The sequence below is a fragment of the Mchenga conophoros genome, linkage group LG13 (assembly GCF_057382185.1).
Source record: "Mchenga conophoros isolate Kocher_MC1m ecotype Shallow Benthic linkage group LG13, M_conophoros_male_GT1.1, whole genome shotgun sequence".
NCBI lineage: Eukaryota > Metazoa > Chordata > Actinopteri > Cichliformes > Cichlidae > Mchenga > Mchenga conophoros.
This window is the reverse complement of record NC_140538.1, coordinates 5,139,509-5,156,130: the sequence shown is the minus strand read 5'-3', so window position 1 is coordinate 5,156,130 and position 16,622 is coordinate 5,139,509. Positions and strand designations below refer to the sequence as shown.

At 43.4% G+C, this 16,622-nt stretch overlaps 1 protein-coding gene across 2 annotated transcripts in view; it reads right to left on the bottom strand.

Annotated features, from left to right (window-relative positions):
• gfra1a (gdnf family receptor alpha 1a) overlaps positions 1-16,622 on the bottom strand; it is a 107,032-nt gene that overhangs the window by 12,048 nt on the left and 78,362 nt on the right. For both annotated transcript variants that reach the window (XM_085296139.1, XM_085296140.1), the window contains 3 exons: positions 11,771-11,880; positions 10,949-11,083; positions 1,950-2,131 (listed from right to left, as the gene is read on the bottom strand). In XM_085296139.1, coding sequence (XP_085152265.1) covers positions 1,950-2,131; positions 10,949-11,083; positions 11,771-11,880 — 427 coding nt within the window. The remainder of the gene's footprint in view (positions 1-1,949; positions 2,132-10,948; positions 11,084-11,770; positions 11,881-16,622) is intronic.

Below are 16,622 nucleotides of genomic sequence, written 5' to 3'. Positions count from 1 at the left end.
AAAAAGTACAGGGCCTAGAACCGACCCTTGAGGCACACCACATGTCATTCTATGGATCTTAGAGGAGCATGTATCCATACTCACCATAAAAGTTCTGTCAGAGAGATATGAAGTGAACCAGTTGTGTACAGCACCAGAGAGGCCCACCATGTGTTTCAGTCTGTTTAAAAGAATAGCGTGGTCTACTGTATCAAAGGCTGCGCTTAGATCCAGTAGCACCAGGACTGAGAGCTTTTGGGAGTCCCAGTTACAGGTGGCCAGAAACACGTCTCCCAGTGAATCGTAATGTTGTGTGTGTCCACTGAATGTGGAAATAAACAGTCTAAAAAACAATGTTAATAATTGTCTAGCACTTGTTCAGTTTCTCTCAAACAGCAGAAAAGAAAAAAAATCAATTTATGAAAGGCTGGGTTCAAAGGCTGGGTTTTTAAAAACGAAGCTAATTTTGTTAAGTGGAGTTTATCCTCTTTAAAATTTGCTGACTGTGGATTTTTAGCGGTATTACAAAGACGAAACCAAAACTATTCAGAAACGGCCGAAACAGGCACATCATGTGCAAATATAAGATAAGGATAAAACATGGTGTTTACAGTTAAGATTTCTATTCACAAAAAGAAACGATTAAGGTGAAAGTGCCTGTAAACAATAACTTTAACAGTTGCATGCTGCTGCATTGGGTTGTGGTATCGTTATATGTGAAATGGCCCTCTGAGGCTCTGTCATCTCTCTGCTGGTAATCACAGTGTTATCCTCATTTCCTCCCTGACCCAGGAAGAGCCCGTCACCAGTGTTCAGGACTGATCCCTCCATTTAGTCAGCCAGATAACTGTTGTTCCTGTAGTGCAGAAGAAGCTGCTCCAAAGGACAGACTGACAGTTTCAGAGCCTTACAGGCCAAATTAGGGAATATGTGGATAAATGCATAGATACACACATGAGTGTGTCAGTTAATGAAGGGGCACGCCTAGAAATCTACATAGGGGGTAAACATGAATAATCCCACTAGAGAAAATATTCCTGTCCACTTAATACAATATAATCTCTGATTTGACCTAAGAGGAAAATCTCCCTCCATATCCCCATCGGCAACTTTTTAGTACCAACCTGGCAATATGACAATTAAAAGAATCGTAATGTTGAGTAAAGCTGCAGATGTTAGCTGGTATTCTCAGTCTATTTGGCAGTAAGGACAACACCCCACATTTATTTGTACTACAGTACTCATGGATCTAGGGGGGTGGTCTTCACACGACAATGAGGAGAATACTATGAACCAAAGTTATATAAGATTATTCTTTTTAGAATATTAATTAGAGAGAGAGAAATGACATTTACCAAAGAGTTGCAGATTATCAGGTCAGATAAAAAAGAAGGAAACTTTAATACCTTTTAGAAAAAAAAAATCCTTTTTTACAAAGTAAAACTATCTTGCACCTGTGCTACATTGACTAGAATCCAGCAAAAATAAATTTGGGGCATGCTGAAGGAGGGTTTCAATCTTGATATGTATAACCTCAAATGTGAGACTCACATGTATGGTGTCATATGGTGTCTAACTGAGAAATAACACCGGGAAAAAGGGAAAAAAAAAGGTCTGAGAATCATTTTCTTACAGACTTCAGCAGTCATTTTTTTCCTTCTTATAGTGCTATTTAATTTTCTTTGTGATAGCCTCTATAAAATCCCCCTGAAAACTCCTTGCCGGCTCGCTTTGTGGTAGTTTGCAATTTTTGAGGGGCAGCATTGGAGGCAAAAGATGATGACAGGTTGACCTGCAGGATGACAGCCTTCCCTGCCATCTTCAAAGCCACTGGATAAACCCAGACTAAAAAAAAAAAATAGTACCGCTCCTGCAGTGTTGATCTTTGAAAACTAGACACAATAAAAAATGTTGGAGATTGGCTGGATATGTGGGACATCTGGTCAAGCTAACCTGCGTGTGTGACCCACCTGTAGGCTGCCGCAGAAGTGATAGATTGCAGGGTCTGTGTTAATGTGGTTGTCAATGGTGTTGGGGTTGCGTTCACGGTTTCTTTGGTAGGGGGTGGTGATGGAGGTGGTGGTCTGGACGGGGGACATGGGCTGCCACACCCCGACATCAGTTCCATTCCCGAAGGCCTGGATGGCGTTACCTACAAAGGGAAGAAAAGAAATGATTATAGGTTTCCTGTCCAGAAAACCAAATCCAGGTAAGTTAAGTTATTTCATGGCTCAAATGCACGATAATCCCCGTGTTAAAAGTAAAACTGTATTTTGCCCAAACCACAATTATAGGAGAGTTAGTGGGTACTTAAGTTTTGTTATCACTTCCCTCCATTATAAATTCACCACACCGTCAAAAACCTGAGTGCTGATGTGGCTATTTACCATTAGAGTCCATTAGCAACCCTATTAATAGCCTTCTATGGCTTTGATGTAAAACACACACACATGCATATACACACACACATCAGAGGGAAGCTGAGCCTTACAGAGCTGCTGTTTGAACGTAATGATATTCTTCCCTCCAACAGTGAATTATGACCCTGAAAACTGTGGTAAAGGAAGGAAGAGCTGATCTGCATAACTGCTCTTTAACCCCACTCAAATATTCATACTTACATGTGCAAAGACACGTGATTATGTCGGTATGATGAACAGCATGCAGTATTTTCATATTGCATGTTCAGGTTTGTTGGTTTCCGCAATTTTCTTTGACAAATCCAACGTCAAAAATTAAAAACGCAGTTGTGAGACAAATTTATATAAATATTAGTGTAAATTATTACTATAATCTGTGTTTAAAATTGATTGCCTACATAGAGCATCAATGCAGAAACGCAGTGTTGCTTTTAGAGGGGAGCTAAAATAAAGTGCTGCAATTAAGTTTAAAATAAAATGTGTTTTATTAGCAGAATAACCTATCAGTCTTTTCTAGCTCTTATTGAGATATATCTGTATTAAAAAAGATCCATCATAATTCATTAATGATAAAAGATCTATATTTGAGAGTAAAAGCAGATTCATGGTTGCAGATTCATGTACCTTAAGGTATAACATGTCATTAACCTGCACCTGCAATAACTTGCAATGCATTAAATACATTAAAAAGATCAGTCAACGTTTGACATTAAAAACTTTGCATAAAGTCCTTAAATACACCCAGCTGGACTTGATAAGTTCATTTGTGAAATGATGTAATGTAACACACAGTAATGTTGTTACTTTGAACATAAAAATGATAAAAAATTAGTATAATGACATTTAGTTGCTGAGTTACAGATGGTGTAGCAGGGGTTTGAGGAGAAATAAGCATACATACATAAAGACAGATATTTTTTGTATTATAGTAAGAAAGCTCATACTGACTAATACATATATGCCTGGTGATTCTCCTTGTATCTGAATATGATGCTGACACCAGTCTATGTTGTTGCTTCTGGAGAAAATGAGGCTTTATTTTACATGCATTAGAAAAGTCTGGATTTTAAGGATATTTTATGGAATTTTATGCAATCAGATTTTGTTCTGATCTGTTTGAATAGTTCATGTAAAGAAAATGGTGAAAGATAAATGACTTAGATTTAAACAGAGTTTCTTTGAAGCCACTGAACAAATCACGATCTTCCGCTCCTCTGGTCTTTCCTTTCCTTCCTCCTGAGAAACTGATTTCCAATTGAACTCCCCATGACCTAGAAAGAACCTTTGAGTTAGTTCCAGTCTGCAGATTTAATAAATGTGACTAGTAATCTCGAACTAAGCAAACCCAGAGGGTTCTTCACTTGATGTGCCTTGCCAAAGTGAGCTCTGGTAAGAGAAAGATCTCTGACACAGACAAACAGCATAATGTTTTCATTAATGTAGATTCTATAGAACTTTATTGTGAAGGTCGTTGTTGTGATTTGGCACAACTTAAACAAAACTACTTTTTTGTTTAGTTTAGTTTTATCAGTGTAGAAATCACATATAATGGCAGAAAAAAAAAGGCTATGATTGTGTTTTATTTATTATTAGCTATAACAATAGACATGCCTTTTCTGTGTGTACCTTTCATTTTGACAGTGACAATGCAAAATATTATTCCCTCAACATATTTGTTTAACATTTCACAAGAGATGCGGTAGCTGAAGAAATTGGCTGGCATTAATTTTTGGAGATGCAATATTCAGCACAAAACAAGTAATTTTTGTCAATATCCTGCAGCCCTGATGCGTGCGGCTCTGCTCAAGCACGTGAATATTTAATTTTTCGCCGATGTGTGTGTATGCGATTGCGTAGCTGGTAGCTTTGTGTCGAGACAGCAGAAGGCTGATGGGGATATTGGAGGTGTTGATGGGCTCTTTTTTGTCTCTTCTGTCTGTCTCCTCACCTAAGGCCTAATTACAAAACACACTCGCAGCACAGTGAGCGTGCGTGAAAAACAGGTTACATGTCAAATTAAGGCACAGGACATCAGACCTGCATGTGTGCTCACTCCACTCCTTATTTTTAGATATACAATGTTTTGGAACCTGTGTTTTTTCCTGGCTCCTCTCTGACATTTCCACTCATTTGAAGTGTTTTTGGCAAGGTGACGTCTTTGACTAATTATTCAGCATGCTATTGTAGAAAGAAATAAAAACTTTGTTCAGAGATTAAAAAAAGGATTATTGATATTTCCTTAGTTTCTGTTGGAAGAGCTCACATACAAATATCTGTAAATATATCTACAGTTACAACAGTGGATGCGCATATTAACATGACCACAGTTTTAAATATTGAGGTCAGTATTTGTATAAGCCAAATACTAAGGATTCGAGTTTTTTTTTTTCCATTTTAAAATCACACTAAGAGCAGAATTTCATACTATAGTCATTTTAAACATTAGTGCAAAAGTAGCACTAAAACAGTTTCTTTCAGTCAGAAGATCAAGTGAGTGGCTGCACAAGGAAAAGGAACCAATGATGATTTTGATGTGTGCATCATGCAAAGTCACTCTCGTGAGTTGGCAATGAGGATAATAGTTCCCATTCTCAAAATTAGACAACAACCAAAACTGAAAAACAAAATACAAGCTAATCTTCTCTAAAACATTATAAATGCAAATACAGCTAGGTGTTATGCAAATTATTTTTGCAAAATACCACATTTTAAGCATCAGAGCTGTTTGCTTACCAGCATTTGCAAAATAGCAGTTAATCAATATTTGATCTTCTTATCTTGAATGAAAAACGAAACCTTTTTGTACTTATGTAAAATAGCATGTGTAGCTTTCATTGTGAGTGAAAATGTCATCAGCACACTAACCAACACGAGCATATTATTCACTAAGGTGACACTGGGCAAGTTCACACTCGTACCTCTGACATTCACACACTACCACACAATTTCTATGGTTTCACTTCACTTCCTACAGATTAAACTTCAAGAAGAGAAAGTATTATGTTAAGGGAAAAGCATCAATCCTTGAGCATATTTGCATAATAAACCTAAAGACACTGAGCCTTTGGCTTTCCTCAACACATTTGATACAGAGCTAATGGAAGTCCTGCTACTATTTACTCAGGATACATAAAAATGACTCTGTGGCATACCAAACAAAATATATTCAGTACATTAGTTTTCAGATACTGTTGATTGTATGAGATTTATGTGGCCAGTTTGATGTCACCCGCTGGTTTTGGACTCCACATTCTAAAGTTTCAGCATCAGCCTTTAATATGCACCCATGCTGTTTTTCTGAAAAGAAAAATGGCCGCAGCGACAACGTAGAGCGTTAAATTATCAGCTAAAGCTAGAAAGCAGGGTTGTTAAGCATGTCTGCCAATTAGTGCAAAGTAACAAACTAAACAGGTTAATCAAAAAGAAATTCACAGACTTTTTGAGTGGGCTACACCAGCGGTCTCCAACCTTTTTTGTGCCACGGACCGGTTTATGCCCGACAATATTTTCACGGACCGGCCTTTAAGGTGTCGCGGATGAATACAACAAAATAAAACTAGTACCGGTACCGAAAAAAGAAGATTTATTCATAACACACGTGAAAAGACCCAGGAAAACCGAGTTAATGATAAAAACGATAACAAAATAACGCTGAAAACCGATAAAAACTATACATTTCACACCTGAGCCTCAACTCTCAGGGCCCGGTACCAAACGACTCACGGACCGGTACCGGTCCGAGGCCCGGGGGTTGGGGACCGCTGGGCTACACCACACAGAAAACCATATTATACCTGATATAACTTCATTAATAAAAAACGACTAAAACCACAAACACAAGACGTCCAGTTCAGTGACTCAAACAGGCAGAACTGATGACTAGTAAACAGCAAACAGCCACGTGCATAACTCCAGTATCCAAATGAATGAGTCAAATTAAACCGGAAGCCTTTTTATATACACTAAGTAGCAAATCTCTTTCAAATAAACCTTTCTAAAACACTAGGACAAACAATGATTTAACCTTCATCAATGCAAACGGCAATGTGCACTAGAACAAACATGATATCATCTTCCCACTGCAGCAGATATTGGTGTTAGTAGTATGAGTTTGCCTCATGCAGATGTCTACATTACCACTTTATCTCACTTTACATGTACATGGATTGTTGTAATACTAGAATTATGTTGGACGGCGTGACCTTTGCATATGCAGGAAACAGGGAGGAATTACACTAAAAAAGCTTTGAATATATTAAAGTTACAGTGTCTCCTTGAGAATATTAAAGCAGCGGATCCGAACCTGGGGGTGGGTCACACAATAACCGAGAAGCTGTATAAAAAAATTACAGGATAGGAATGCAGAAGGAGGTGTGTGCTATAATCAACCTCAATACTCTGAAAGCTCACACAACAAAACATACACATTTAAGGAAGTCAGAAGCTTAGAAAGATACAAACCAATGTAATGCTCAAAAAATCCTCTTTTCTGTCTTTTTGTCTAGTCTTTGTCCTTCCTCAAGTTACTTTCTAGCCATGACCCTGTAGCTGGTGTGTGTCAAGATCGTCAGAGTTGTCAGTTCCACTTACTGCTGAGCAAGCCTAATGAGAGCAGAAGGAGGGAGGGCATGAAAGGATGGAGATGGAGACAAAGAGTTGGGATGAGCAGACAGAAGTGGGATGAAGCATGAGCTGGAGAACAAGGGAAAAAGAAAGGGTTGTAATGGGAAAAATAAGGGAGCAGTGAAGAAAAAGGGAGAACTGAGACTAATAATGAAGAGTCAGAGGAGGCGTATTCCTTCTCACTTTGAACTATGTTCAACTTCCCCAGTGAATAAAAGCAAATAGTAGATATAGAGGGTGTGTTTTAACCCACGTTAACCCCCTTTGATCTTGGAAATCTCACAATGACACTTGAACACACAAAATCATGCCAGCACGCAGAAGCAAAGACTTACAATACGTTTCATGTCTCCCACGTGCACTAACTGGGTGCAGACTCACACACACGCACGCCGACTGCAGCGGCCCTTATTATCTAGAGCAGAGGAACCTTGTTAACCCTGACTGGTAAAAAGACAACGGAGTAGAGAAAACAAGAAGAGGGAGGGGAAAAAGATAATAGAAGAGGAGAAGACAAATGAGAGCGTGAAAGAGCGAAGAGTTGGTGAAAACGAGGCTGCCTCTTGTTGGTGTTTTCTCATCTGCTAACTGCCATTCTGACAGAGGAAAATCAAACCACCCACTCTGCTCATGTAGAGCCGAACAACCGGCACCAACTCATTCCCCTCATTGTGACTACAGCTCATTGTCTTCAATGCACACCACTTTCTACAGCACACACCCACACATGAACACCCTGCCCAATTGACTGCTTGCCACACGGGTCTCGTGGTTGATTGCTTCATCAATCGAATACTGAATTTTTAATTAAGGTGACTGTACATCTTGACAGCTGCAAATAGATAGTGGTCAATCTGTGCTATGTTGCACAAAACTAATTCATCATTCAGACCAACTTTCACCCAGTGACAGGTTAAAGCTGCTTGTACCACAGCAACGTGAACAAGATTTCAAAGAAGCTGCAAGTAGTGTTAACTCATTCAAATTGCCACTCGAGGCTTTTTCAGGAAAAAACAAAAAACACTGTACATTACACTGTACATCAGGATCAAGCTGGTGAATACAGAGGGACCTTCAGCAGCTGATAAGACAGATATTCTCACTGGGAGTTGGCAGAGATTAGAAAAAGAACTGAAGGACAGTTAAATATTGAATTAATATCTACCCTGTGACCAGAAACACAGCTAATGGCAGCGTATGAGATGTGATTATAAAGTTACACAATTCCGCCCAGGAAACATAACTTTCAAATCCTCCTGGTGCACTGCTGGACCACGTCAACAATGGCTACTATTTGTAAATGCCACTGACATAGTCCTGAAAAATGTACTTGTATGGGAATTTTAATGAACCTCCACTTCTCTTTCAAAGGAACCCCACTTTTATACCGAGGCTCATTCACCAGTGATGATGAGAGCTGGGTTACCATCTACAACACAGTGGGAGTAAGTACCATGTTTAGCATTTATAGAGTTCAACATTCTTATCGTAAAGCTGACATGACAGCCGTCTGATGGACTGGCTACTTGTCAGGATGTACTCAGCCTCTTGCCCTGTTAGAGTTGGGATAGGTTCTTAACCTACTCTGAACTATATAAGCAATGCAGAGGCCGCATTACTGAAACAACAACCAAGTTTTATTTTGATATGTTTAATTTTTTTTTTTTCAATCACATAAATAACAATTTGCAATTTTAACTGATTTTTGCTTGCCGACATAATTTAAACCAAAATGCCAATTAAAAGTGTCTTAAAGTAAAATTCCAGAGCGCAAGAAAAGCTGGAATCTTTAATAGGAGATTTGTTTTTATCAACACTTAACCCATGTCATACCAGCTACCACACATCAGAAGCTACATTAAACATACTTTATAACTAAAGCAGGAGATGGCAGCGACACTGTCTCATCAAAATCTTTGCTGATTAAATGAAAACATTTTCCAATTTTAAGTTCACCTGATTGTTTTCACCTGTTTTCTGCTCCCTCCTGGTTCTTGTTGAGTTATTAGTCCACTGTGTGTCTGTTCCTGCATTCCTCTTTCCTGAGTCAGCTGTTATGCTTCCCCTTATGATGCTGCCCTGCCTTGCTCTCCCTCTCTCTTGAAATACGGTGACACCATGAGGATAAACATTTGTTTAAGACTCTGCATTTTGAAGCCTCTGCATGCCATGTCAGTTTTTTGGAATAGCATTTGAACGAGAGGGTTGCATGCCAAGTTCCCAAGTAAAGCTATTATTGTTAGTTGCATTATACCTATGACGGCACACTCAAGCACACATATCTGGCAATTAGTGCAAAATAGCAAACCAATGAAATATTACAATTTCACTCACAAAAACTGAAGCATAAAAGTGACAACAGCATCTAAAACGCTCTAAAAGGAACCACAGAATGGTCAAGTGGTTCGGGCTCAGGAAAGAGGAAGCCTAGCAGAGAGCTGCCACCTACACCTGCCTGGATCAAGACACCTGTAATCCAAAACCAACCACTTTCACAACTCAAGTGTCTAGAGGGATTTTAAAAACATCTACACACCATTAGGCCAAACCCATATTTTAGAACCAGCTGTAAATGTGCTTTTTAATATTGCTAAGATGGGTATTTAACCTCCTAAGACCCAAACTCTTCCACGACATGCATTTTTTAATTTCTCTTTGATATTTGGGCATATTGGGACCCGATGAAAGTAAAAACAAAGAATTACCAGGTTTTTCTTTTTAACCTGATTTTTGTTTCTAAGATAAATGAGAGCCACAATGAGGATATTCGTTTAAAATTTCGATAGATCAGTGGCAGTATGTCCTCATAAGTGGATATCAGGCCCTTGTAGAGCAAAAGTGAGTATTTTGGGCTAAATAACCCAAAATGTGATGTCCATATATGTGGACGCCAGGTCCTAGGAGGTTAAACATGGGAATGTGTGGAAATGTACTCACTTTTAGAGCCAACCTCAAGTGGCTGCTACAGAAACTGCAGTCTACAGTTCCACACTGCCTTCATTTTCCAGCTGCTCGGTGAGCACATATGCTCATCCAGCATGGGTGTCCTTGAGGGAGATTGTCTTCCAGCTGTGACCCTGTCTCCTGACCTCCGTAGAGGAATCAATTAGGAATCACATTACACTTAAACTGTGTTGGGGAGGAAAGAAGCAGCTGACTGCCACTGAGTGTAGTATCAAAACAGAAGGAGCAGAACCAGTTTAGATTACAAGGAAACTCAAAGTGAGGCTGGCTTACATGTGCACAGACCCATATTAATCTGGTTAGAAACAGGTGTGTTTACACTGAATGTATGTGGAAGAGAGAGAGAGAGAGAGCGAGAGAGAGTTTTCCCGTCTCCATGAGTTTGAAGACATTTTTAAGACTCCAAAAGTGGTTTTAGTGTCAAGGTTACAATTGGGCTATGGTTCCATTTATGCTAAGGGTTAGTGTTAGGCATTCATTTTCGATGCTTAGGGTTAGGGTCAGCAGCTAGGGAAATTATTTTGTCAATTGAATGTCCCCACTAAGATATGAAAACACGACTGTGTGTGCGTGTGTGTGCGTATGTGTGACTTCAAGTAGGTTTGTTAATTAAAGTCATTGCGTAAGAGGGTTTAGATGGAAAAGCCTCTTTCTGTCAAAGATCTGGAGCAGGAGTTCTGCTACACATTGAGACACTCTGGTGCAATATGACTGGCTTTTTTTCTGTTATGCTGCTGGATAACAATGCAAGCATGGCAATGGGATATATTTGGTAAGAAGGAGATACTGGAAAGAAAGGAAGGGATAAAAATGCACAACAAGAATATGACCAGCAGAGCAGAGTAGGTGAAAACAGACAGACACAGAACTCAGAAGAGCTGCTAAGACTAATCCACAGTCAAAAAAGAAAATTGAACAGATAACAGCTGGTCAAAGTAGAGCAGCACAAGAGGAAAACTTACGTAGGCAGGTGTTCTCTGTGAAGAACTCAGTGAATTTGTCACACTCATCCTTATTGTTGCCGCTGTTGCTGCAGTCGCAGTAGGGAGAGACACTGATTTTGGGTGAGCGCAGGTAGTTGGGAGTCATGACAGTACCTGGAGAAAGATGATAGAATGATTCACTGATTATTTTCAGTAACAAATGTGGTCCATAAACAAGGCTTTATTGTAAACTGTTCAACCCTGAATGAGCTGCTAACTACCAATTAAAAAAATAAAATAAAATAAAAATTTAAAGCCTTCAAAATATCAGGTATCATCATCGTGCTGTGTTGATGATAAATGTTTAGCAGTGATGATTTTTATTTTCTACAAGAGAAACGCAGTCTGGTGGAGTTTCTCCAGGAAGCAGAATGCAGAGAAGGTGGAGTGAAGAATAGGCTCTCTCTCTGCGAGGGAAAGTAAATAGCTTCAGTCAGTGATTTCTCACTCCCCCAATGGATTGTTCCCTTGTGCTGGCTGCAGTCCAGAACAGGCCATTTTGTTTTGCAGTAGGCAGAATGAATTGGCGCTGTGTGGACAGTGTGTGTATGCGTGGTCAGGTTTGGCGACTTGAGAGGACCAAATCTCGAGTGTTGCAGTAACTGTTGTCGGGAAGAAATCAAGAGTGGGATTGGTCCACGTTGTGAGTGAGATAGCTACAAAAAATTACAGCTTGGTTCTTCATGTCAAAGCTGTGTTGCATTTTTAACAATGTCTTAAGCAAATTCTCATATTTCAAGATCTTAGAAACTGCAGTTAATCCCGAGTCAAACCTGACCGGTCACAATCGAGCGAACTCACCAATCAGACCCGAGTAGGCAAGGAGGCAGTCTGCATAGTTCTCCTTCAGGCAGCCTGACAGCGAGCGGGGCTCCGGCTGGCAGTTGACAAAGAAGTCAGCGAGTCGTGACCTAAAACACACACAGATCAAAAACTATTTTGTGATTATAGCTCCAGCAGATAAGTTCAGACGGCCAATGCGACTGTAAATGAGCAGCAAAAGGCCCGGTTGAAATTAGTGTCCACTGGAAGTCATTTGTCTCAATTCAATTAGCCTTCTTAATGGCTGACTTCAGTGCAGTAAGATGACCCTTTATGCTGCGGCTGGTTTGTATCCTGGAATGAATGAAGCTACGGACTATTCTCCGCCCAGTCTGTTCTGTTTCATTTACCTCCTTCAAAAATGTTTGTTTACACTTTTGCACCAGGTGCAGTGGTTTGTGAAATTGAAATGGTGTTTGTAGTCCCAAGGAATTCACAATTTGAAGTGAAATTACGTGTGATATAGTGGCTCTTTGACACAAAGCTAACACCTTCAGACTCAAACATCTTTAACCATCTTGGTGTGTTGGTGCAGTTTCGGCTATAAATCCTCTCACTACTGTTAAAACGTCAAACTAAGCTGAGACATTTCCCAACACGGTCAGAACAGGTCAGAAAATCAAAAGTTACTTGCACAAAACAGCAGATGTTACTGGATAGATTTTCACATTTTTTGTACATTTTTTTAAAGTAAGTATGACACATTTTTTCCAAATGCTTTTTCCATCCATCCATCCATCTTCATCCGCTTATCCGAGGTCGGGTCGCGGGGGTAGCAGCCTAAGCAAAGAGGTCCAGACCTCCCTCTCCCCAGCCACCTCCTCCAGCTTGTCCGGGGGAATACCAAGGCGTTCCCAGGCCAGCCGAGAGATATAATCTCTCCAGCGTGTCCTGGGTCTGCCCCGGGGCCTCCTCCCGGTGGGACATGCCTGGAACACCTCGCCCAGGAGGCGCCCAGGGGGCATCCTTGCCAGATGCCCGAACCACCTCAGCTGGCTCCTTTCGATGTGGAGCAGCAGCTGCTCTACTCTAAGCCCCTCCCGGATGGCCGAACTTCTCACCCTATCTCTAAGGGAGAGGCCAGCCACCCTTCGGAGGAAGCTCATTTCCGCCGCTTGTATCCGCGATCTCGTTCTTTCGGTCACTACCCACAGCTCGTGGCCATAGGTGAGGGTAGGGACGTAGATCGACCGGTAGATTGAGAGCTTCGCTTTTACACTCAGCTCCCTCTTCACCACGACTGACCGGTGCAGTGTCCGCATTACTGCAGCCGCAGCCCCAATCCGTCTGTCGATCTCCAGCTCCCTTCTCCCATCACTCGCGAACAAGACCCCGAGATACTTGAACTCCTCCACTTGGGGCAGGAACTCATCCCCGACCCGGAGTGGGCACTCCACCCTTTTCCGGCTGAGAACCATGGCCTCAGATTTGGAGGTGCTGATCCTCATTCCCACTGCGTTACACTCGGCTGCGAACCGCTCCAGTGCGAGCTGGAGGCCCTCACCCGATGAAGCCAACAGAACCACATCATCCGCAAAAATCAGAGATGAGATTCTGAGGCCACCAAAGCGAAAGCCCTCCGCCACTTGGCTGCGCCTAGAAATCCTGTCCATAAAAATTATGAACAGAACCGGAGACAAAGGGCAGCCCTGGCGGAGCCCATCACCCACCGGGAACGAGTCCGACTTATTGCCGGCAATGCGAACCAAGCTCTTGCAACGGTTGTATAGGGATTGAATGGCCCGTAGCAATGGGCCAGACACCCCATACTCGCGCAACACCTCCCACAGGACGCCCCGAGGGACACGGTCGAATGCCTTCTCCAGGTCCACAAAACACATGTAGACTGGTTGGGCAAACTCCCATGCACCCTCAAGTATCCTCGAGAGGACAAAGAGCTGGTCCAGTGTTCCGCGACCAGGACGAAAACCGCATTGTTCCTCCTGTATCCGAGGTTCGACTAGCGGACGAACCCTCCTCTCCAGCACCCTGGCATAGACTTTCCCGGGGAGGCTGAGGAGTGTGATCCCCCTGTAGTTGGAACACACCCTCCGGTCCCCCTTCTTGAAGATGGGGACCACCACCCCGGTCTGCCAGTCCACAGGTACTGCCCCTGATCTCCACGCAACATTGCAGAGACGTGTCAACCAAGACAGCCCTACAACGTCCAGAGCCTTCAGGAACTCGGGGCGGACCTCATCGACACCAGGGGCTCTGCCACCAAGGAGTTGTTTAACTGCCTCAGTGACCTCGCCCCCGGAAATTGGTGGGTCACACCCCTCATCCCCAGACTCTGCTTCCTCCCCGGAAGACGTGTCAGTGGGATTAAGGAGGTCCTCGAAGTATTCCTTCCACCGCCCGACAATTTTCTCAGTCGACGTCAACAGCGCTCCGCCAGCACTATACACAGTGCAGGTAGAGCACCGCTTTCCCCTCCTGAGACGCCTGACGGTTTGCCAGAATCTCTTCGAGGCAGTCCGAAAGTCTTTTTCCATGGCCTCTCCGAACTCCTCCCACACCCGAGTTTTTGCTTCAGCCACTGCCCGAGCCGCATTCCGCTTGGCCTGTCGATACCTGTCGGCTGCCTCCGGAGTCCCACAGGCTAACCAAGCCCGATATGCCTCCTTCTTCAGCCTGGTGGCTCCCTTCACCTCTGGTGTCCACCATTTGGTTCGGGGATTACCACCACGGCAGGCACCGACCACCTTGCGGCCGCAGCTCAATGCAGCAGCTTCGGCAATGGAGACGCTGAACATGGTCCATTCGGACTCAATGTCCCCAGTCTCCCTCGGAATGCTGTTGAAGCTCTGCCGGAGGTGTGCGTTGAAGATCTCGCGGACTGGGGCCTCTGCTAGACGTTCCCAGCACACCCTCACTACGCGTTTAGGTGCACCAGGTCTGTCCAGCGTCCTCCCCCGCCACCTGATCCAACTCACCACCAGGTGGTGATCAGTTGACAGCTCAGCCCCTCTCTTCACCCGAGTGTCCAGAACATATGGTCGCAGGTCTGGTGATACGATTACAAAATCGATCATCGACCTACGGCCTAGAGCATCCTGGTGCCACGTGCACTTATGGACACTCTTATGTTCGAACAGGGTGTTCGTTATGGCCAAACTGTGATTAGCACAGAAGTCCAATAACAAAGCACCGCTCGGGTTCAGATCAGGGAGGCCGTTCCTCCCAATCACGCCCCTCCAGGTCTCGCTGTCGTTACCCACGTGAGCATTGAAGTCTCCCAGCAGGACAACAGAGTCTCCAGGTGGAGCACCTTCCAGCACCGCCCCCAGGGACTCTAAGAAGGCTGGGTACTCCGAACTGCCACTCGGCGCATAAGCGCAGATGACAGTCAGGACCCGTTCCCCGACCCTAAGGCGCAGGGAACAAACCCTCTCGTCCACCGGGAAAAACCCCAACGTACCGGCAGCAAGCCGAGGGGATATAAGAATACCCACCCCAGCCCGCCGCCTCTCACCAGGGGCAACTCCAGACTGAGACAGAGTCCAGCCCCTCTCCAGGAGACTGGTTCCAGAGCCCAGACAATGCGTAGAGGTGAGCCCAACTATATCTAGCCGGTACCTCTCAACCTCACGCACCAACTCAGGCTCCTTCCCCACCAGAGAGGTGACATTCCATGTCCCTATTGCCAGTCTTGGCAGCCGGGGGTCGGTCCGCCAGGGCCTCCGCTCCTGGCCGCCACCCGGCTCACAATGCACCCGACCCCTATGGCGCCTCCTGCGGGTGGTGGGCCTGCGGGAGGATGGGCCCATGTCTCCTCTTCGGGCTGTGCCCGGCCGGGCCCCATGGACTAAGGCCCGGCCACCAGACGCTCGCCCTCGGGCACCCTCCCCGGGCCTGGCTCCAGGGCGGGGCCCCGGTAACCCTATCCCGGGCAGGGTAAACTGTTCCCTCGATATTCTTTTCATGGGGGTCTTCTGAATCTTCTGAATCGCTCTTTGTCTGGGGGACCAAATGCTTTTTTTTTGGTAAAATACTGTTAAATGGTTTTAAATGAGTCTTCTGAATCTTCTGAATCGCTCTTTGTCTGGGGGACCAAATGCTTTTTTTTTGGTAAAATACTGTTAAATGGTTTTAAATGTCAGTAAAAAGCTTCGCATAGCTTGTGTTCCTGCACTGTTGCTGAGTAAAAGCAACAACAATAGCCAAAACTGCACATAAAATTCAAAGGTGGTATGCTGAATGTGCAATAATTGGTCTCCACCAACTACTCTTGCTTAATTTGTGTGCGTGTTTGTTAGGACTTGTTTAATACCTGTAGTGACTTCGAAGGAATTTAAAAACTGGACACCAAAGATCGTCTTTAGTTCAATATTTGATCAAATGTGAAATATATTCAGTGGTGTTCTGTTTGATTTACTAGGAACAAAAAAGTCATTGAAGAATATTACAATGCCCAAGTAAAGTTGATCTTTGTAATATAAGTGAGTTTGACCAAGTTCATGCCAAACATGAGATGTTAGGTTTTCAAGGACTTGATGGACAGCCTGGGTTGTATTCATCAAATTCAAAATGAGCATGTTTAGTATTTCTCATTTTCAGCATTTAAGATGCTCTTTATACTAGTTTCACGCATCCAGATACAGTTCAAATGATTTGCAAAGCAGTGTATCCTTTTTCCTCCCTCTCTCTCTTTTGTTCCTGTTAGTTTTTTTGGGCAGCACGGTGGTTAGCACTGTTGCCGCACAGCAAGAAGGTCCTGAGTTCAATTCCACCATCAGACCGGGGTCTTTCTGTGTGGAGTTTGCATGTTCTCCCCGTGTTTGCGTGGGTTCTCTCCGGGTACTCCGGCTTCCTCCCACCGTCCAAAGAC